At 38.4% G+C, this 22,071-nt stretch overlaps 1 protein-coding gene across 15 annotated transcripts in view; it reads right to left on the minus strand.

The window, feature by feature from the left end:
- LOC116281540 (uncharacterized) overlaps positions 1-22,071 on the minus strand; it is a 204,592-nt gene that overhangs the window by 41,051 nt on the left and 141,470 nt on the right. For 9 of the 15 annotated variants that reach the window (XR_012074942.1, XR_012074944.1, XR_012074943.1 and 6 more), the window contains exons 2-3: positions 20,041-20,157; positions 10,100-10,277 (exon numbers count right to left, since the gene is read on the minus strand). Coding sequence is in view for 6 of the 15 variants with exons in the window: in XM_072965775.1 (XP_072821876.1) it covers positions 10,100-10,277; positions 20,041-20,157 (295 nt within the window). In the remaining 9 variants the exon portion in view is untranslated. The remainder of the gene's footprint in view (positions 1-10,099; positions 10,278-20,040; positions 20,158-22,071) is intronic. The other 6 variants (XR_012074945.1, XR_012074948.1, XR_012074947.1 and 3 more) reach the window with 2 other exon arrangements.

A 22,071-nucleotide genomic window follows, 5' to 3' on the forward strand; every position in this document is an offset into this window, starting at 1 on the left:
CATGAAGACTGGTGAGACTAGACCACAGTGATCCAGATGAAGGTAGAAGATGAGGCCAGAGAGACAGCAGGGGCCAAACCACGTAGGCTGTTAGATGGTCTTGAATTTTACAACATAAGAGAAGCCTCTGGAGGATTTTGAACTGAGGAGTTATATAGTATGATTTGTATATTAAAAAGCATCAATCAGGCTGCTGAGAAAATAAGACAAGAGCCAAAGACAAGCAGGCATGTTGGTCAAAGTCTACTGCAGCAATGACATAAAGAGCTGAAAATCACCTGAAACAGTGCAGCAGTGATGGAAGTAAATACATACAGATACACTTCAAAGACAGAGAAAACAGAATATCTTGATTGATTAGATGTGAGAGTGGAAGAGAAAAAGGATTCAAAGATGACTTTAAGTTTTTTGGCCCAAAAACCTCCAAGCAGGCGGGAGTTGCTTACTTTCTGAGTCAAGAAAGACTATAGTAGGATTGGTAGCAGAAATAAAAAATTTAATCTTGGACATTTTAAGTTTGAAATGCTTATTAAATCTCCAAGAAAGATGTTAGAAGGTAATTGTATTTATAAGTCCACAATTCAAAAAAGAAGGTAGGTAAGGCTGGACCTACACCTGTTAGAGTCATAGCATTTATGTGGCATTTGAAGCCATGAGACTGGATGAGAACCCCTAGGCAGTCCCAAAGCAGAAGGTACTTTCTTTTCAAGTGGACATGGAGTATACACAACTGACCATATATATATTAGGTCACAAAGAAAACTTCAATGAATTTCGTTAAGTTAGAAATAACACATAAAATATTCTCTGATTGCAATGAAATACAACTAGAAACTTAAAGCTAGAAAGTCTTATCAGGGGACATTTAAAAATGAATTGTTAAACAACTCTTGAATAAATAAAATGAACAAATCATCCTTGAAGAAATGTCAGATTCCATGCCAAGGCCAGAGAAAGCAAAAGGATATCTTGTGCCAAGAAATAAGTGAGCAATGTCAAAAAGATGCCAACTCAACTTAAAGGAATTCCCACCAATAAATCTGAAAGAATTTCAACATTGGAAATAATGATGGTAAAGAGTACAACTTACTGAATCTAAAAAGTTCAAAAAATTGTAATAATATTTTAAAAAGAGGGGAAAGGGGATGAATATCTAATCAGAACAACGCCAGTTAATAAATATAAAAGAAATAATTAGAAGATTCTCATTTTATATACATCAATGTAATACTTGATGGAGTAAAAGTTCATCAATGGATGCTAAACTCAGAAGATTGGCAAACAAGATGTATATACATTCTCAGAATATCATTCCATCAAATACTTACAAAGGGGAAAAGGCTTTCTCTACAATGCAGGCATCTGGTGGACTCACCATAACCCAAAGATGATTAACCAAACTAGTATTACATGTCTCTTGACTGAAAGCAATGGGAACACACATCACCTATGGAATATTCTTGTATAACCTGAATCTAATCATTAGGAAACAATTAGAGAAATCCAGATTGAGGAACATTCTACAAAACAATTTATTTGGAAGTTATAATATCATGAAAAACAAACAAAGGTGCAAGGACTCCTGTACAATAAAGGATACTAAAGAAATTTGGAAGCAAAAACCAGTAAAGGATTTATGATTAGGGTCTGGATTTAAAGAACAAAAGAAGCTACAAAGGACATTTTGGGGATAATTGGAGCAATTTGAAAATGGGCTGTAAAATAGATAATATCATATCATTGTCTAAGTTCTGCAAGTGATAGAGTTATTATGATTATGTCAGAGAATACTCTTGCTCTGAGGAGACTCATGATGAACTTCTTCATGAAAAATGAAACAGAAGGTAAGTGCTTTGAAAAAAAATAGAAAGCTGAAATTCTTTCATTCCAAATGACTAAAACAAAAAAAAATAATTCTGTAGTAAAAAATTAAATTATCTAACAGCTTAACAGAGTAGGAGAGAAAATGGAATGAAGAAAGGCAGTAGCAATCTGCTGGACAGCACCAAGCAGCCTGGATGCTAGCTGTCAGATGGCCACAAACTTAAAGTGGACTAGTCTAAATGGTTCTGTGTGTGTGTTTGTTTTTTGTGTGTGGTTTTATTTTGGTGTTTGTTTTTTTGTTTTTTGTTTTTTGTTTTTTGCAGCCACATTCAGGGCTGAAGCAAAGAGCAAGTGGTTAAGTAAGTTGTACTTAATTGGGGCTCTGGTTTCATCTGATGGGTTTTGTCATGAAGACATCCACAAGTGGGTTAAAAGTTTAGGAAAGGAAGTAATGATAATAGGGGCCACTGGAATGATGGGATAAAGGGCTACTGCTCTAAAATATATTCCTCAGTATAACTTCCTACTGCCTCGTTCTTCCAGACCAAGGAGCCTGCCTCGGAACCTCCCTGAGTCACAGGGATTCTACCTTCAAAATGTCTCTCCAATCTGAATGTCTCCTCCATGGATATTATTTATCTCCTATCTTTTTATCATTCATTCCATTCTTCATTTCACCCACAGAATGATTCCTGAGAAGCACAGATATGATCACATAACCCCTGCAGTGTCAGGAGTCAAGATCACAAGGGCTTAACCCAGCACCCTCAAACACATTTGTCCTTCCATCAAACAAGGCTGCCTGCAGTCTCCACCACTGCCACGTCTCTGGACCTCCGTACATGCTCCCCTACTGCTACAGCCAGCAATACTCTTCCCTACACATGGCCTGCTGAACACCTGCTCATCATTCCAGATTCAGCTCATGCTAGTCCCTACATGAGGTTCAAATGTGACTCCTCTTTGACTTGCTATGATCTCAACTGGCAATCTCCACAGGTAAGCCATCCTGTCCTCTGACTTCCCATAGCGTCTGTGAGTATCTCTACATTTTCTGTGGTGCTTTTTTTTTTAATTTGGTTGTATCTTTTCCAAGGGTTTTTAACATCTGATAAAGCTGAATTTAAATTGACTCCGATATTTATTATCTCTGTAACTGTGAACAGATTCCTTAACCTCTTTGTTCCTAGTTACTTTATTAGTGAAAAGAGAGACAGAAACACATATCATATTATCTCAGTCCCTGTCCTCAGGACCACCATTTCCATGATTTCTTTTCATCAGTCAACAAAACTGAATGGCACAAAAAGAAAAGATATCCTCAGACCACTTGCATGATGGAGCAGACTCTGTCTGCAGAGAACTCTTTAACAATACTAACAGTACCAATATTACCACCATAAGACCATAAACTAATTGACAAAAAAGGTAGAAAAATGAGGAAATAACAGCAAAAAAACTGTCCCTCTGAGGAGAATAAAATTTTTCAGGAAGTATACCGCGTGTGAAATACCAACATGTAGAAGAGGTTGGGCGAGGGGCTGAACACAAAGGAAAATCTTACAGTCACTAGAGTTTGTGTGTTGTGTTGGTGTGTATTGGGAAGGGCAGATGGTGGTTAAAAATATAATAATACCAATTCTGCATTGTGTTACCTACTATCATTAATGACAGCAAATGGATCTCAGCTCCCAATTTGCAGTCGTGGGCTCAGAGTGGTCAGCCTCAGTGATTATCTGGGGGAATACTGTGAGCTGCGTTTCCCCTGCTTTTAGTGACAAAGCCTTTGATTTCACTCCAGTAGCACTAATTAATTATGCATTACAATTGCCAAGTAAGAGAAAGATTTTACCCTAAATTTATGGAGACAGAAAAAAGGTTAAGTAACCTTATCAAGGTCACACAGCAGGCTATCCACAAAACCAGGCATAAGCTCTCTGAATATTCACCAGTGAGATATTTAATATTAAAAACAAGATTTCCCAAAGTACCGCCAAATGTAATGAACACTGCATTTTGTGTGTAGAATGAAAAATGAGAATGCTCTGAGGGAAAACCGTGAAATGACTCACTGTTGTTTCTAGTTGAAAGAAAAACACTCGTTACAAATGTTACTGTGTTTCAATTCACTTTCTAAAGAAATTCTGAAAACCTTTCGCAATTTGTAAGGTTAAGACATCCCACTCTATTGTAAAATGGTCTGCAGCCAAAAAAGCCCTCAGCCATACTTGGAGCCAAAGACCTGGGTTTGAGTTCTGACTTCAATTATCACCCATGTGACCTTGGACAGTCACTTACACTCGCAGAGCATCAACTCTATTATCTATAAAAGTGAGAACAATAAGACAGTAACTACCAGGGTTATTGTGAGGGTTAAAAGAGATAACACAAGTGAAAACTGTGCAGACTGCAAATTGCTGTAAAAGTAAAAGGTATTATTATGGAAAGAGAATACAAAAGCATTCTCTCACTTGGAAAACGATAAATGTATAACTGCAACTTGGAATTTCACTCAGGTTTCAAGCATAAAAAGCCCTGCCAAATGGAAATGGAGATGTGAAGTCAGGAGTGTTTGGCTACTTTTAACTGTGTTGGAACAGTGTGCCCTTTTTGGTCAGAACAAATCTGTCCCTTACCCGTTGTCAGCCAGCCTAATATAATAAATCCTGAGGGATGTGCTGAACTCATTTGGCCAAGGTTTTCAGCTTGGGGCTAAAAATCTTGTGGAGCAAGCACTCTGGCCTCACAAAGCCACCGTGGAGTCATTAATGTCCGTATTGAGCAGATCAGGCTCTGATTCAGGTTTTATCACAAGCAATACCTTTGATATATTTTTCATGTTCCCTGCATTAAACATTAATATGTGAATGTCACAATAAAGGGTGCAGTTTTCCATTGAATAAATAAATAGGCACCAAACTTGAGCAAGAAAAGAACCATTTTTAATCAGATTTCATATAGCCAGGGAAATAAACCAATGTTGTCGTTACACTTAAGAACTGTAGACATGACTTACAGGGAGGAGGTAAAAAGGTCAGATGGATGGGATAAAATCCTTGACATGCAAAGTAAAGTAAAGAAAATCATATCTGTTTTTTTTCTCCTCTACAGCCTCTAATGCAATCAACATAATTCCTCCAGTGCATGTTTCATACAAAAAGAAGGTTCAGCTGAAAACTACAGGTGAATCATAGCTAGAAAGACAGCTTAATTCATGCAAGAACCTCCATACTTTCCCAGTGAACACTGTATTGTTGTTTTCGCCTTCCAATAATTTTAAAAATTACATTAAAATTAAAAGCAGGAACATAAATATAGCATGTGACAAAATTTCTTCAGAAAAATAAAATTTTAAATGTATTGCATTTAGGAATAACCCATCATTTTCACATGGTAGCACTAAAATTTATTAAATGAATAACTCCATTTTAAAAAAGTCATTAAGCCTGTATAACTTTTAACAACAACTTTTCTCCCTTTAAAAGGAGGACACATAAAAGTTTGTTTTGTTTTGGTTTTTTGGTTTTAGGTTTTTTTTTCAATTCTTGTTTTGGACAGAAAATATAATCTATTTTATTAAATTGCCAAGTTCAGAAGTGAATGGAGCTTATTTCTATTAATATCATGGCACAACCATAATTGAAGTTCTCTGACTGTTTTAGGCAAAAGAGACAATTTTGCAATTTTCAGTATAACTGGATAACTATGTAATTGTATTTCCACTATAACTTGCACCTTAAACTGCTGAAAAGTTTTACGTGTGTGTGTGTGTGTGTGTGTGTGTGTAGTATTATACAGATAGATGGACAGATAGATATAGATACACGTATATACATAGAGATATAGAGCTAGAGAGGGTGGGGTGCTGGGGTGGTGGAGAGTGTGTCCTGTGTCCTGCTAGGGAAAGAATAGATGTTGACCACAGCTATCACACAATATCTACAGCAGTTTTAGCTGATGACTCACAATTGGGAAAAGGAAATATTTTTCAAAGGGAAATTGGATGGGTTGGAAGTTGTGGGCATGGGGTGCAAGGAGAAAAAGTGACACATTGAAAAAGAAGGTTTTGTTCCTGGGAAAGCTTCCTTCTAGAATTGAAGGAATAAAGGTGGGGAGGGAGGTCTTGCCAGGTCAAAGAGGCATTTCTGGGATAGAATCAATTATATTTGGATCTGCTGGATATGAAAGGCAGAAAGAAAAGAAAAAAAAAAACAGAACTGAAAATGACCCAGGCATTTAGAGCTTAGGATTGGGTAGTGAAGTCACAACATCAACTGAGTTCAAAATATGGGAAGAGCCATTCTGGGAGACTGGTCATAAATTTCATTTGCAGTGGGATAAAAGCTGTCTCTGATTCAGCCAGATGGGACATAAAGTCAGTATTGGGAACAACAAATCTGGGGTCAGGAAGGAATCTAAGGCAGAGCTTCTGAAATGTTAATGTGCATAGAAATCACTAAGGAAGGGATCTTGGTAAAGCGCGGATTCTGATTCAGCAGGTGTGTGGTGACAGCAGAGATACTGCATTTTTAACTGTCCCTCAGGTGACGTTGCTGGTCCAGGGATGACACTTTGAACAGCAAGGTTCTCACTGAGCGTAAAGAGTCAGCTGTTCAAATAGCGTTCCTCATGTTTGGGGGAATGAGTCTCAGATACGGTCAGGCCAGGGTGGCCCTTAAACTGACAGAGAGATAAGACCGTATCACAAAGCACAGCTTCATTTGGCCTTGTTTCATGTTTGACCTTCCAGATGGTGACTCAACAAGGGATACATGAATTTAATTACAAACAAAAAATTTTTGTTTAAAATGACTGCATTCAATACAAACTTAAGATATAATTTGGTGAAGGTTATAGTCTCAAAAACTGCAGTGCCAAATCAGAGGATGTGGGGATAGCATGATCACAGATTTCCCTGAAGGAAACTTCGTTTCCAGTCCCAGTTTTGCCACCAGCTGGCTATGTGACTATCTGGGTCTCCCACTCCTCATCCATTAATTGAAGAGTTTGATCTAAAAGATTTTTATTTCTCTGCCTCATTTCCCCAGTGAATTTTGCACCCCTATTAAGTCATTCATCTGAGTTGGCTTCTATCGGCCATTTGGGTGGGTGCCTCTGCCCTTCTGTAGGGTGCTTGTCCAGGAAAGGAAGAGCCAGACTTGGCTTCTTTTTATGCTCAGTCCTAAACCCTCACACACAACCCTTCGCTCACTAATAGCCATTCACTAAATGTGTGTCTGATTAACCTCCAGCTCTAACATATAATTATCCCTTAATTTCAAAGTTAGCATCACCGTAGATGCTGTTAACTTAGTAAAAACATCTTACAGTGACCTGGCTCAGTCCCTTTGCTGTGCAGCCATCTGCTCAGTGTGCACCAGAGTAGGAGTGTAGGGGATCGTCGCAGAATCAGATCTAATTGATGACCTGAAGCCTTGAGAAGTATGAGCACAGATTCTGATTCCTCCAACATTTGCTTGCCTCTGGTTTATCATCTCAATAAGATCCAGATTCCAGCCACTTGGAGCCTATATCATCCAAGTGTGCAGACACTTTGCTCTGATCTCTGGTCCTCGGGACTCAGCAGAGGAGTGAGCACACATTGGGTCTCAGCTGGCTATGACAGCAAGCTGTGGATGAGGTCTTGGCTCCTTGTGCACAACGTACATTTGTGTACAGTGAACCTACTTTATACACACTGCCTTGTGTATGATGGCCCCTCCTACAGGCCATGCCTGGGTGTCCCCATTAGCTGGAATGTTTCCTGCTGTAGAAGGGACTTCCTATGTAGACGTATTATATCTATATTCATTCTTGCCTTAAATTAAAAGTCCTTTTTAAGCAATATGTATCCTTTCTTCAAGCTCCTGACTTCGTCATACCCCAAATACAATAAACATTTTCCTATCTTTACTTTGCCTTTGTATCCAAGTTTCCTTCTTTGTCTTTCCACTACTGAAGCTTATCACTGCTGTGCGTCACTGGTCTCCTGTCACTATCTTCTGAGAGCTTAAGTTGTCCTAATGGCCTTCCTAAACACCCTCTGCAGTACAGTCTGCTCCTCTTGGCACTCCCAAGCACCACCGGCTTCTTTGGGTACATTCTGTTCATAATCCTCCCTGGTACTGTCATTGCACTCCAGTGACAGAGCTCACTGTCCCAGTGTTCAGTGGCTGCCACTGTGAGAGCTGCTGCATGAGGTACAGGAGGCTGCTCTTCCAGACTCCAGTCTGATGATCACCACACCTTCACTACAGCCCGGACACCTCGTGAAAGTGCCATCGGAACACATTGGTGTGATTCTGCACTTCTAATCTGAGATTCAGCAAAGAGGCCTGGAGTGAGGCACAGTCAATGGCTCTGCTCCTTCTAATATGATGACAAACCTATACAACGGGTGCCAGGCCACTGCTAATGCTGCTCTTGGATAGAGTAGGTTTGAAAACAATACCAACAACAACTGCTAATCTACAACCAGTCAAGAGTTTCATGTACTGAGCACCCAGCCAACACAGGTGCCCAGGTAACACCAGAGGTCTGACAAACAAGGAGGACATGGTGTCTTTGCCAGAGGAGTTCACCACCATGAACAAATGTCTTCCAACACCTCCAAAGAACAAAAGCAGATTGCATAAAACCATTCTTAATCATCATGATAGAGTTAAGTGATCTTCATTTCTCCCTTTAACTTCCCCCAATGATCTTTGTACCCCTATTAAATCATTCATCTGAGTTGGCATTATTTTAGCTGCTTGTGTGGTTTCCTCTGAACTTCCATGCTGTGCTAGTCTGGGAAAGGCAGGAACCACATCAGAACTTCTTTTGATCCACAACCCCCAGTCCTCACACAGTCCTCTGATCATAGCATGTGCTCACAAAGTGTGTGACTGACTAAATTCTAGCTCGAACATCTTATGACCACTACCACCTTAAATCGGTGAAAAGGGTCTGTGTCCTCCAATATCTCCCCCTATCTTTATCAATAGATAAACACCCATTGATTGGTCTTGAAGGATTATTTGATATGAGAGCTATAAAAAGTCTTAGATAGTATCTAATCCCATCCCAGGTCCCTTTTGATGAAGGAAAAGAAAGTACCAAAAGCCAAAGGAACCTCTCAAGGTAACAAGGTTCATTTGTGACAGACTCATGATTCAAACCCAGGTCTTATCTTTTCCAATTTAATACTCTCCACACTCACTGTGCTATGATCCCTCCAGGCTGATTACCACCACTATGTTCATCATGCGTCACTAAGCTCAGTTTCCTGGACTCCTGGCTCAGAAATGTACATAAAAGACGGTGGTATTTCTTTCTTATTAGCATCCTATCAGCATCCGAGGCTTATAAGGTACAAATCATAGACAGTCTACCCACACATCCCCAAGCATCTCAAGGCAATGATGAAAGAAAAATTATTCTTCTTCAATAAACAAAGATCCTTGGTAAGGACTGGCCATTCAGAGAAAAACCCCTAGCTGGGTCACTCTGTTTGGCACCACTCACCATGCAGCCCCTTCAGTGCTGTGAATGGCAGATGTGTTGTCTCAGCTCATCACTTGTTGAGACTCACAACAACTATCAGGCCAACTGTTAGCCAATGTCCACAGGGGTAGCAAACAGTTTGCTAAATCCTTTACTTTGGTCTAGGATTTGACCAATGAGCATAATGAGGGGGAGGATGTTTAGAAGAGCCTTGTCTTTTTTAGAAGAGTCTGGTCACAAAAACTATGAAAACATCTGTTTCAAATCTGAATAGCAGGATAATGATGAGTTTATACCATTGATTCTCAACACTGTCTCCACAATGTTCCGATACCTGGGCCCACTCCAGACCATTTAAGTCAGAATTTCTAAGGGGCACTACCATGTTTCAAAAGCTCCCTGGTGATTTTAACATACAGGCAGAACTGAGATGGTTGAGTTATACATTTTTTTGATCCTTCTATGTTCGTGCCCTAGTCCAGGTGTTCTCAGTCTTTTTTTCTTTTCTCTATCTAACAAGCCTGAGGTTTAGAAAAGTTACCTATCAGTAATAGAGGCTCACCAAAGCATTGAAGGGGCAAGAGAGTGGTTTGTGAGGGAGATAAGGAGACATATTCTAGGAAAGCATGTTAGAATTTAATTGGGGAGGGAGAGGCAAAGAAAGCTTGTGTTGGTTGAAAATTTCCTCCCAATGTTTCATATCTGCAACCTCTTTGATGGTCATAGACCTTACCCAAAATTTTCCTCTCCCGTCTTGGTAATATGCAAGTAATATCTAATTCCATCTCACCTTGCTCCAGGCTGCGGTACAGAAAAGCATTAAGTAAGGTTCCTTTCTCTTCTTGATGCCCAACTTCAGATCAAGTTTGGTCTTACTGCTTCTGGCCAAAGGCTGTTTCAGAGCTTGCAGAGCCAAAGTCTTGCTGTAGCCTGGTCTTCCAGGTGAGTTACAGCTTGGGATTGAGAACCTAAGTACACCAAAGAAAAGAAAAAGCAACATTTTACAGGCAATTTTTAAAATAAACCACTACATATATTACACTGTCATACAGCTTTGACTTTTAAACTGCCATTTCAAAAAGATAATCTCTTAAATGTATTTACCTGTCTGTGTTAGGTGAGAAACAACTTACATTTTTGAGTACTGATCTTGAGTAAATATTAGTTGAAATTTATTTTAAAAAACACCTGAATGGATCCAAGCAGATAAGTGGAGAAAAATATATATAAGACCTGCCCCATCAAGGCTTCAAATGCAGGCTGACTGGCTGGAGGAAGCTACCAGCTGGTCGTAAGAAATGCACATTTGTGAAGACGAGCAGTGTCCAGAGAGACCATGCTGCTCTCATCCCTTTGGTTCTCCAGCCCCACCTTTCCTGAGTTCTAGAGGAAAGTACACTATATGAAAAGAAAATATCAGTCTTGAAAAAAAATTAAAATTAAGATTAATCAGTGCAACCATGGAAAGCAAACACGCAACTTAGGCACTCTCCTTCATAACAAGTAAAGCCCTAAACATTATCCCCTCAGTTATCTGTCTTCAATTAGTACAGTTTTGTCATGGGTTTGTGGTGAACTTCTAAAAAAATGCAAGATAAAAATTAAAGAGATGGATATCTCAGTTTAAAAAAAAGACACAAAAAAGTAGAGACAAATGTAGTTTCAGTCTGATTAAATTAGATTTATTTGTTAAGAAGTGTTTTAAGTATTAATAAGTTACTTTGAAAAAAAGGGAAACAAACTATTAAGAAAGTATTTAACTTACTTAGTACAAGGAAATTGTACTTAATTCAAAAGCACACATAGAGCATCTACCTGGAGACAGGCAAGGTGCTTTGGGTCCATAATGGAGCCTATGCCTTTGCTCAAGGGGTTTACAATAAATGTCGCTTCCTCAAACAAGACTTCCAGCACCCTGCAGACTGGGTCAGGTCTCTGTAACACTTCCTCCCTGTACTTCCCTTTTACAGCACTTTCTGCAACAGTCTCTTTGTAATTTGTTTTGAAATGAATCAATGTCTTCCTGAAAAACATGAGCTTCATCAGGAAATCACAGTGTTTGTTCATTACTGTAACCCCAGAAGCTGGAAGAGTGCCTGGCACAGAGAACATCCTCAGTAAATGTTTGTCAAATGACTAAACAAATGAACATCAATAACTAACATAAAAGATAGAAAGTAAGAAGTAATGTAAGAAATAAGGTAAGAAAACAAAAAGATGGCTATGCGTCTAGTTGGTAAGATATAGGAGAATTCACTGAGTGGAAGACTTTTCTTCAAAATCACATATTGTTGAATTGTTTCTTTAAGGGGCATGAGGTTTTTTTAGAGCTTTTCTGTTGTTTGCCATAGCCTTATTGAGGTATAATAAACATACAATAAACTTCACATGCTTAAAGCGTACAATATAAGAAGTTTTGACACCTACATATAGCTGTGAAACCATAACCACAAGTAAGATGTCCATCACCCCAAATAAGCATCCTGGTGCCTCCTTATAGTCTCATCTCCTGTCCCTTCCTGAGTCCCAGTCTCTGGACAACCAGTGACCTCCTTTCTGTCACTCTGGGTTAATTTGCAATTTCTAGAATGTTACATGAATGGAATCATACAGTATATATTCTTATTTTGTCTGGCTTCTCTGACTCAGCATAATTATTACAAAATTCACTGATGTTGTTGCCTGAATTAATAATTCATTCATTTTATTGCTAAATAATATCATATTATGTGCCAACATCACAATTTCTTTAGCCATTCACCTATTGACAAACAGATATTTTTGTCAATAATTTGGGGTTATTACCTATAGAGTTGTCATCACATTTACATATAGTCATTGTGTGGACATCTGCTTTCATTTTTCTTATATAAAAACCCAGGAGTAGAATGGCTGATGATATGGCATATACATGATCAAATTTTTAAGAAAAGTTTACTAAAATGATTGCCTCAGTTTGCATTTCTAATAGCAGTTTATAATAGATTTAGTTGCTCCAAATTCTCACAAAACTTGGTATGGTCAGTCTTTTAAATTGTGCACAATTTAATAGGTATACCGTTATCTTGCGCTTTTAATTTGAATTTCCCTATTATATAATGATGTTGAGTATCTTGTCATGTGCTCATTTTCATCCATATATCTTCTTTAGTGAAGTGTCTCTTCCAACTTTTTACATATATTTAATTATTTTTGTTTCTTATTATTGAATTTTGAGCATTCTTTATACATTCTGGATACAAGTCCTTTATCAGATATGTGATTTGCAAAAATATCCTATCAGTCTGTTATTTGCCTTTCATTCTCATAATGGTGTCTTTCGAATAGCAGAATTTTTTCATTTGATGAAGCCAGAGTCATGGCTCAAATACCGCAGAAGCTGTAGTGAATCCTGCCTGGTTGGATAACTGTTTGCTTTTCAATTTACCAAAAGGAAGTGGAGTCACTGCTGAAATCAAGTTCAAGAACCAATAATCTGAATCACTAGTCATCATGCTGCCCCCTTAGAACTAATTTTCAAACCAGAAAACTAGGGCAACAACGTGTCTAAGGAGTCACAGCACGCACGGCTCCTAGGCCTGCACACGACCCTAGTGTTAGGCGCTCACCAAGCAGACAGCCTGTCTCACGGGACTCCTATCACCAAGTGAACTACTGATTTTCAGCTCCATCTTTCTGCAGGTTTAATGGTGATAATCCAGTAAGGAAGATGGCTTAGAAAGAAGCTGCTACCTTTATAGTTCTGCAGACTTAATGTGGACTATAGAAAACCTATCCCCTGGGCATTTGGCTAATTGCACACTGTCATCAAGGTTTGCATGTCCCTTTGTTCTTGCAAAATCGGTTGGAATAAGCCATTAACTTTCTATTAGACCAGCATTAGTGGATTCAGTGTGTTGATCCCCTTCTGATAGAAAATTTATATGCAATAAATAATTTAACATTGAAATTTACATTACACAGAAATTTCCTGGTGTGATATCAGGGATTATTATCTGAAACAAATTACAAGCAAAAAAAAAATTATTTATACAATATCTATACACCAAAGATAGGGTTTAGAAAATCGCCATTAAACCAATAGACCATAAAATGAAAACAGACAGTATTAATTCAAAGGGAAAAATCAGCAACTGTCTTATTTAAATATTGACACAAAATAGTAAGTTATATTTGGAAAACCAGTAAGTTTTTTGAATTAAAGAAAAGCCAGCAAGAAGGAAAATACTCACAAGGGCTTTTAAAAATTATTTATTTAAAACTATTTCTGCCCCGTTAGCCTAGCTTCACTTCTTGTTTGTGAATGAGAGAATCACTCTAGATGAAGCAGGAGATTTAGCACTTAAATATACACCAAAAAATATGCACTAACCTATGTTAGAGGAAGAACAAGAACTTTGATGTTTCTAGAGGAATAAAACATACGTGCTTTCCTAGATTTGGAAATATTACAGCTGTGTATTTTCTTTTCATCTCCATATATTTCCTTTCTTAATAGAAATCTTGCTAAAAATATCAACTATAATCAGAGGCAATATATGATAATGTAGGTAGATTCCCAGAAATGTTTTCTAATCAATGGCTGCTACTTAAATAAGAAAATGAGAAGAGGAAATGCATTATTGCAGCATTAAGCAATTAGGAAGCATTATCAAATTAGAGTGTCCAGAGAATGTTAAAAGTTGGCATAATAAAATTTTTCTCCCTGTCTTGGGTCAAGCATCACTATTTAATTCACAATACTTTCAAAATAACATCAATATGATTTTCCTCTCAGCTTTCAGAGTGTAAACACTTTCTCCTGGGCATACAGAGTGAGGGAAAAAAATCTCTCCACTCCCATCAGAATCTAGACTAAGTTTGTCCAATGCTGGTAGAGAATTTCTTGTTGAGTCTCAGAATTCACCCACAAAACAAATTCCAAAAAAACAATGCATCAGTATGTCAAAGCAGAAGTAGCGGTGTGGCAGCTGTGTCACAGGAATATGTCACCAGCAGAGAACTTACAGAATCTAGATTCTAGTGATCACTTATCACATCCGTTCACCACCCACAGCATAATGAGCCCAAGGTGGAAGACAGTGGTATAGATTTAGCTTCCCCTCCTCCTCCTCCCAAAATGTTAGATCTGAAATACAGTTGGGGAGGAGATTTTTCCGTGAGTGCTGACTGTTCTGACTACAATAATGAAACCATCACAAAATCTCCTGTAATTCACACTCCTTTCCCTATAGCTCATTTTGAATAAGATATGGCAAGGGACAGCCAAGGCTTATGTGAGCTTTCTATCTGGAAGGCCCTTTTGCATTTGAGGCATCAGCCTGGGCCAGGGCCTAAACTGGGGGGAGAACAACAAAGAACTGGCTCTGGTCCCTACATTTAGAAGGAAGTTAACAGTGGGAAATGTATGGCAGTGTACCTGCTTCCATTAAATAATAAGTATGTGTATCTTTGGGTAGACATCAGGACTGGTGTAAATATCTTTGAAACAGAGACATCAAATATCACCTAAGGTGTCATGGGATGTCACATGGAGCTAAAGAGATCGTATGGGGGAAAACTCTGAAATCTGTGACTAGTAATAACAACCAACATTTTTGTGAGAGTTACAGTTTACAATGCACTTTAAACTTCTTCAGCAAAACAGTAATTATAATATTACCCACATAATAGGACTGCTGTGAGAATTAAATCAGTTAGAACTTGCAGAGTCTGAAATAGCACCTACTACATATAATACATGTGAACATTACCGCTGTCATCACTATTAGCTGTTTCACTCCTCTATAACTTTATTATTCCAATGTTGCATATGAGAAAACTAACATTCTCTAACTATAGATTTTGTGTTCTGATACACCACACTGTTTTAATAATAACAAACATTACTATTATTACTAATACAGTCGGCATGCATTCAGTGTTAATGATATGCTGTCTTTCATGGAAGTTAGCCCATTCAACCCTTGCTGCTGTCACATGAGATAGTCCTACCTGCATTTTAGTAATGAATGACTGAATTCCAGAGAACCTAAATAGATTGACCAAAGTCATGCAATTAATTGAGTAGGGATTTGAACCCAAGTCATGTTGCCTAAAAAAACTTAAATCCTTAATTATACTCATTACTGTCTCCTATTATATTACAGTCACTCCAGGATTTGTTGGTTTTTCAAATAAATTACCAGTCGACACATGCATCGAACGGATGCGCCTTAGAAGACCTCATTTTCTTTCTCTGGCCCCAGTATGATCTAACAGGGAAGAAGCCATGGCTCGCACATGGTGCTATGCTTTCTAGTCACCCACCATTCTCAAAATGTCAGTCCTACACTTTGAAATGAAACTCTTAGCTTTGAGGGAGGCAGGGGCTGTGGTGGGAGGGTAGGTCTGTGCATTGTAGGATATTAAACAGCACCCGGAGCCTGTCCCCACTGGATAGAGTGTGCCATCACTTCAATGGTGACAGCTAGAAGTGTCTCCAGACACTGACAAACATCCCCTGTGGGGAAAAAACCACCCCTTGCTGAGGATCATGGATCTAGAATTCCATATTAAAAAATTCATATCTCCTAAGAGATGACAAGCTATATCCAATGACAAAGATTTAAACTCAGACTTTAAGGAAGGATTGGGTCCAGGTTAATTTTGGGAAAATGAGAAATGTCAGCTGGGACAGGACTGGCTGCAGGCTACACAGATAAACTTCAGCTTAAATCAGTTCAACAAACATTCACCAAATGCTGACCAGACTCTGGGCTATGGACTGGAGCTGTATGAAGAAAGCAGAACAACCCCGACCACAGGACCCACAATCAGGTGTCGCATCCTCCAAGTCTGCCTGAAGCCCTGCCACACTGAGACCTTTCTCAGATGGTTAATTTCTGTGATTTTAATTTGCTGACTCACCACTTGATCTCTCTGTCTGAAACTGTCTGGAAGACAGGAAATAGATTTAAAATTTTAGTAAAAAGGCACAGAGTGAAAAATCTATGTTCCCTGATGTCACAGCGCTGGTTATCTCACTTCAAAAACATGGAACTCCAATGGGAGAAAATTTTTGCAAATGAAACCGAGAAAGGCTTGATCTCCAGAATATATAAGCAGCTCATACGACTCAATAAGAAAAAAATAAACAACCCAATCCAAAAATGGGCAGAAGACCTAAACAAGCAACTCTCCAAGGAAGACATACAAATGATCAAAAAGCACATGAAAAAATGCTCAATATCACTAATTATCAGAGAAATGCAAATCAAAACTATGATGAGGTATCACCTCACACCAGTCAGAATGGCCATCATTCAAAAGTCCACAAATGGCAAATGTTGGAGAGGCTGTGGAGAAAAGGGAACCCTCCTACACTGCTGGTGGGAATGCAGTTTGGTGCAGCCACTATGGAAAACAGTATGGAGATTCCTCAAAAGACTAGGAATAGACTTACCATATGACCCAGGAATCCCGCTCTTGGGCATATATCCAGAAGGAACCATACTTCAAAATGACACCTGCACTCCAATGTTCATAGCAGCACTATTCACAATAGCCAAGACATGGAAACAGCCTAAATGTCCATCAACAGATGACTGGATAAAGAAGATGTGGTATATTTATACAATGGAATACTATTCAGCCATAAAAACCGACAACATAATGCCATTTGCAGCAACATGGATGCTCCTGGAGAATGTCATTCTAAGTGAAGTAAGCCAGAAAGAGAAAGAAAAATACCATATGAGATCGCTCATATTTTTGGAATCTTAAAAAAAAAAAAACCAAAGCATAAATACAAAACAGAAATAGTCACACAGACATAGAATACAAACTTGTGGTTGCCAAGGGGGCAGGCAGTGGGAAGGGACAGACTGGGATTTCAAAATGTAGAATAGATAAACAAGATTATACCATATAGCGCAGGGAAATACATACAAGATCTTGTGGTAGCTCACGGCGAAAAAAAAGTGACAATGAATATATGTATGTTCATGTATAACTGAAAAATTGTGCTGAACACTGGAATTTGACACAACATTGTAAAATGACTATAACTCAATTAAAAATGTTGAAAATTAAAAATAAAATAAAATAGAATAAAAACATGGAACTCCACCTGGGTAGAAGCAAAAAGTTCCTCTATGCAATGGCTCAGCATTTCAGGCTGTTTTAATCCTGTGGCACCTTCAGTCCAACATACCACTTGAAGATTTTCCACAACATGGGAAAGAGCCCTGGAGGGTCTCACACAGTGATTAAATGTCACTTCTGCTATTGCCTAGAACACGGCTCTTCCCAAGTGGAAGGGGGCTGGTGAAGGTAAGCATCCTGTGTCCAAACAGACCAGGAAAATGAACAACACCCCCATACTAACTACATGCTCACCACTGGGCACATGAAAGTTTAAAAAAATAAACAGCCATGGCTCTTACCCTTACAGAAATGTAAAGGTAAGAGGCACAGTTGATAAATAAAAAACAAATACAGAAATAATTCAAATAGTCCTACCTGCCTTGAAAGAAACAAGATACTTGTAGGAACCAGAATGATGAATAACAAAAGAGGAGACTCAGACTCTATAGGGTTATCAGGGGCAACTCCCCTGAAATGACATTCAAGATGAGACTTGATGGATGGGGAGAAAAATAAGCCATGCAAAGAGCAGGGAGAAGAGCGCCCCAAGAACAGGCCTTCTAACACATTATAATATCAAACACAAAGTGTTTACTGTGTGCCAGGAGCTCTTTCATGTGCTCTAAATATAAAAATATATTTAATTCAATTTTACTGATGAGGAAAGAGACAGAGAGATAGAGTGACTTTCCTAAGGTCACATACTAGTAAGCAAGAGAGCAAAGATCCAAGGTCAAGCACTTTGGTCCTAGAGTCTGTATGCTTTACCACTATTCCTACCACCTATGGATATGAAGAGCTTGGCTCATTTAAGAAACTTGATGAAGGACAGATTGGGGTAAGAGAGTGACGAGAAGAAAGGTTGAAGGGCATGAGAGGGTGTATAAGCAGGGACTAGATCATGCAGGTCCTTATAGGTCCTTGCAAAAGTTTAAACTTTATCCTTAAGGGCAATTTGAAACCACTTGAGTTTTAAGAAGAGCTATAAAATTTTTTAATTTTAAAAGACTATTCTGAGAATTGGATTGGGTCTAGATTGAAATCTGGAGAGCCTCTAAATAGCTAAAAGTAGACCTCGTATCCGTTTCCTATTGCTGCTGTGACAACTTAGCAAAACTCTGGTGCTTAAATAACACAGATTTGCACCTGACAGCCACCTCACTGGGCCAAGATCAAGCTGTGGGGTCCTTTCTGGAGCCTGTAGAGGAGAATCAGTTTCTTTGCCTTTCCCTTTCTCTAGGGATTGCCTGCTTTCCTTGGCTCATGACCCACTTCCTCCACCTTCAAAACCAGCAACTTCAGACGAGCTGGCCAAGTACTTTTCCTACTGCCACCTTTCCGACTCTCTGCAGATTTCCCCTTCCACTTTTAATGACCCTTGTGATTACACTGGCCCCACCCTAATAATCCAATGTAATCTCCCTCTTTTGAGATCAACTGATAAACAACCTTAATTTCATTTGCAACTTTAATTCCTCTTTGCCGTGTAAACTAACACATTCACAGATTCCCAGGACGAGGGCATGTACATCTTTGGAGGGCCATTATTCTGCCAACCACATTCTTTAAACTATCAAGACTGGTTTGACTTAATAAACTATGGTATAATCTTATAATGAGTTTCTTGGCAACCATTAAAAACAAAAAAGTTTATGACATGGAAAGATTTATGTGATGAAGTGCCATGTAACGTGAACTCCATCATCCTCCACTCCTGGATTTCTTCCAGATAGTTAGTAAGGACAGGTAAGGAAATGTTTGCTTTATTCACACCTATTGTGAAAGTGCCAGTTGGAAACAACAGGCGTGTCAGTGCTCAGAATGTCACCAACTTGGTACCCTTGACCTAAATCCTTTACCACAGAACCTCAGTCTTTGTCCTCTGCACAGACCCCTCCCACATTCCATTCTGGTTCCCTTCTCTTTCATAGTCTCCAGAATTTTCTATCTGCCCATTCTTTCCTCCTTTACCGTATCTATGTTTCCAAATAGCTTGTTGACCAAAATTCACTTTTCCTAATGACCAAATCATGTTTTTCATTCTGTTTATTTAACCCTTTCTATTTTGCACACCAAAGTATAAAATTTTAAATGCCCCCTATCATGACCACCTACAGAACCACCTAGAAAGTACACTTGCCAAAATATTAATCAATCTGTCAATAACTCTTAATTGTAATACAATTTTTTCCTCTGATTAGAATGATCCATATTTATCACCTATTGCATGTCCTTCTAAATTTCAGCTCCCAATTAAAAGCTACATTTCTCTAATTTCTTTATTCCTGACCACCATCAAAGTAAAAAAGGAGTTTACATCACAGTATTTTTAATATAAAAATGAGTGTGTGCGCTTGAGTCTGTGTGGGCGTGTGTGGCTGTGTATGTGAGTATATGCACACAGGGGTGAATGCGTTCAAGAGAGTCCACAAAGATATGCACCCAGTCCTGATCATTGTTACCTCTAAGTGAGCAATATTAGTGAGAATTGTTTAGTATGTCTCCTTTTTTTCAAAATAAATATGTATTTAAAAGAGAGACAAAGTCATTTCCATTTGTAAACAACTGTGCATTTTAAGAGGGTTGGAGGTAACTGGTACCTACCCTACCTTCTGTGTGTGACTCATCGTACTTCCTGGCGCTGCTAACAGACTTACGCTGCTGTCCCTGGGTCCCTGGTCGCCCTGGACTCTGTCCTCTGGTGTGTGAGAAACACTGATCCTGATTAAATAAATAAATGAATCGATGTTAAAAGCTAATAAAAGTTACCATCAACAGATCAACAGGATTCCAGCAGCACCTAAACTCAATAAAGAGAAAAGAGTCAATTTTTGCCTCATTCACTTTCTGAGGAAGACTGTTCGCACCTCATTGATTTTTCTCTCCTCATTGAATAATGTTTGCCTGCTCATTTAATTTGAAGTTGTGGAGCCAGGGATTATACATTGCTTTTTTATTTATTTTCTGTACTCATTTTTCCCCTTCAGTTTCTTAACCCTTTATTTTATAATAACCGCAACTACCACCTCACACCCAAAGCTGAAATGGAGTTCACCAGAGCTTTTACTGCAGAGCCTGCAAATTAATTTTGAAAACAAATTGAATGCACACATAGGCTTCTTGACAAAGCCTCTCCCTTTCTCTCAACTACACAGCATCCCTAGCATTTACTTGATTTCTTGGATAAAAATGAGGCATGTGGACTTTTGCATTCTAAGGAGTTTGTGGGAAGAAACTGGAGTGGCACACACACCAAAGCAACATAATAAACCAAGTTACACAGACTACAAAAAAGCAGACATTCATTGCCACTGCCATATGGTTATAAGAATCTTCTCGGCAAACTGGACTTCATTTTTTGTAATCCAGAAAATCAGGCTTAGCTCAATAAATCTTACACCCACATTTTGTCCCAGTTATTTCTACCTAAAAAAAAAAATCGATTCACTTTGTTTCTTTTTAACACTCTTTCCGAAGTCAGTAAAAACTCTAGAGTAGCACATGTGTCATAATCATTTATTAGACAGAAGTAATATCATATACCTCCTATGGGCCAGGTACTCTTCTAGGAGTTGAGGATAAACAAAATAAACAAGCAAGTAAGAAACCCTGCACCAAGCGGGATGACGTTTGAAAGGGGAGAAACATGGACTAAAAAAGACAGTTGTAAATATATGGTTTCTATCTGGAGATATGAAATGGGGAAAATAAAACAGGGTTAAGGTGACAGGAAAAGCCAAACTTCAGGGGTAAGTTAAGAACAGGTGCTACTCTTTTTGATAAGATCATCAGATTGAAGATCATCCAGACTATCAGACTTCTAGATAGATTGAGAAGTGGTTGAAGGAAACCATAAGCAAAACAAAATGACAACCTACAGAATGGGAGAAAGTATTTGAAAAACATAAGACTGACAAGGGCCCTCCTACACTGCTGGTGGGAATGTAGTTTGGTGCAGCCATTGTGGAAAACAGTATGGAGATTCCTCAAAAAGCTAAAAATAGACATATCGTATGATTCCACAATCCCACTCCTGGGCATATGTCCAGAGGGAACCTTGATTCAAAAAGACACATGCACCCCAATGTTCACAGCAGCACTATTTACAATAGCCAAGACATGGAAAAAACCTAAATGTCCATTGACAGATGATTGGATAAAGAAGTTGTGGTGTATTTATACAAGGAATACTACTCAGCCATTAAAAAATAATAAAATAATGCCATTTGCAGCAACATGGATGGACCTGGAGACCATTATTCTAAGTGAAGTAAGACAGAAAGAGAAAGAAAAATACTATATGATATCACTCATATGTGGAATCTTAAAAAAAAAAAAGACACAAATGAACTTATTTACAAAACAGAAACAGATTCACAGACATAGAAAACAAACTTATGGTTACCAGAGAGGAAAGGGGGAGAAGGGATAAATTGGGAGTTTGAGATTTGCAGATACTAACTACTATATATAAATAGATAAACAATAAGTTTCTACTGTATAGCACAAGGAACTATATTCAATATCTTATAGTAATGTATAGTGAAAAAGAATATGAAAAGGAATACATGTATGTATATGTATGACTGAAGCATTATGCCCTACACCAGAAATTGACACAAGATTGTAAACTGA

This window comes from Vicugna pacos, chromosome 8 (genome assembly GCF_048564905.1).
Source record: "Vicugna pacos chromosome 8, VicPac4, whole genome shotgun sequence".
NCBI classification, from domain to species: Eukaryota; Metazoa; Chordata; class Mammalia; order Artiodactyla; family Camelidae; genus Vicugna; species Vicugna pacos.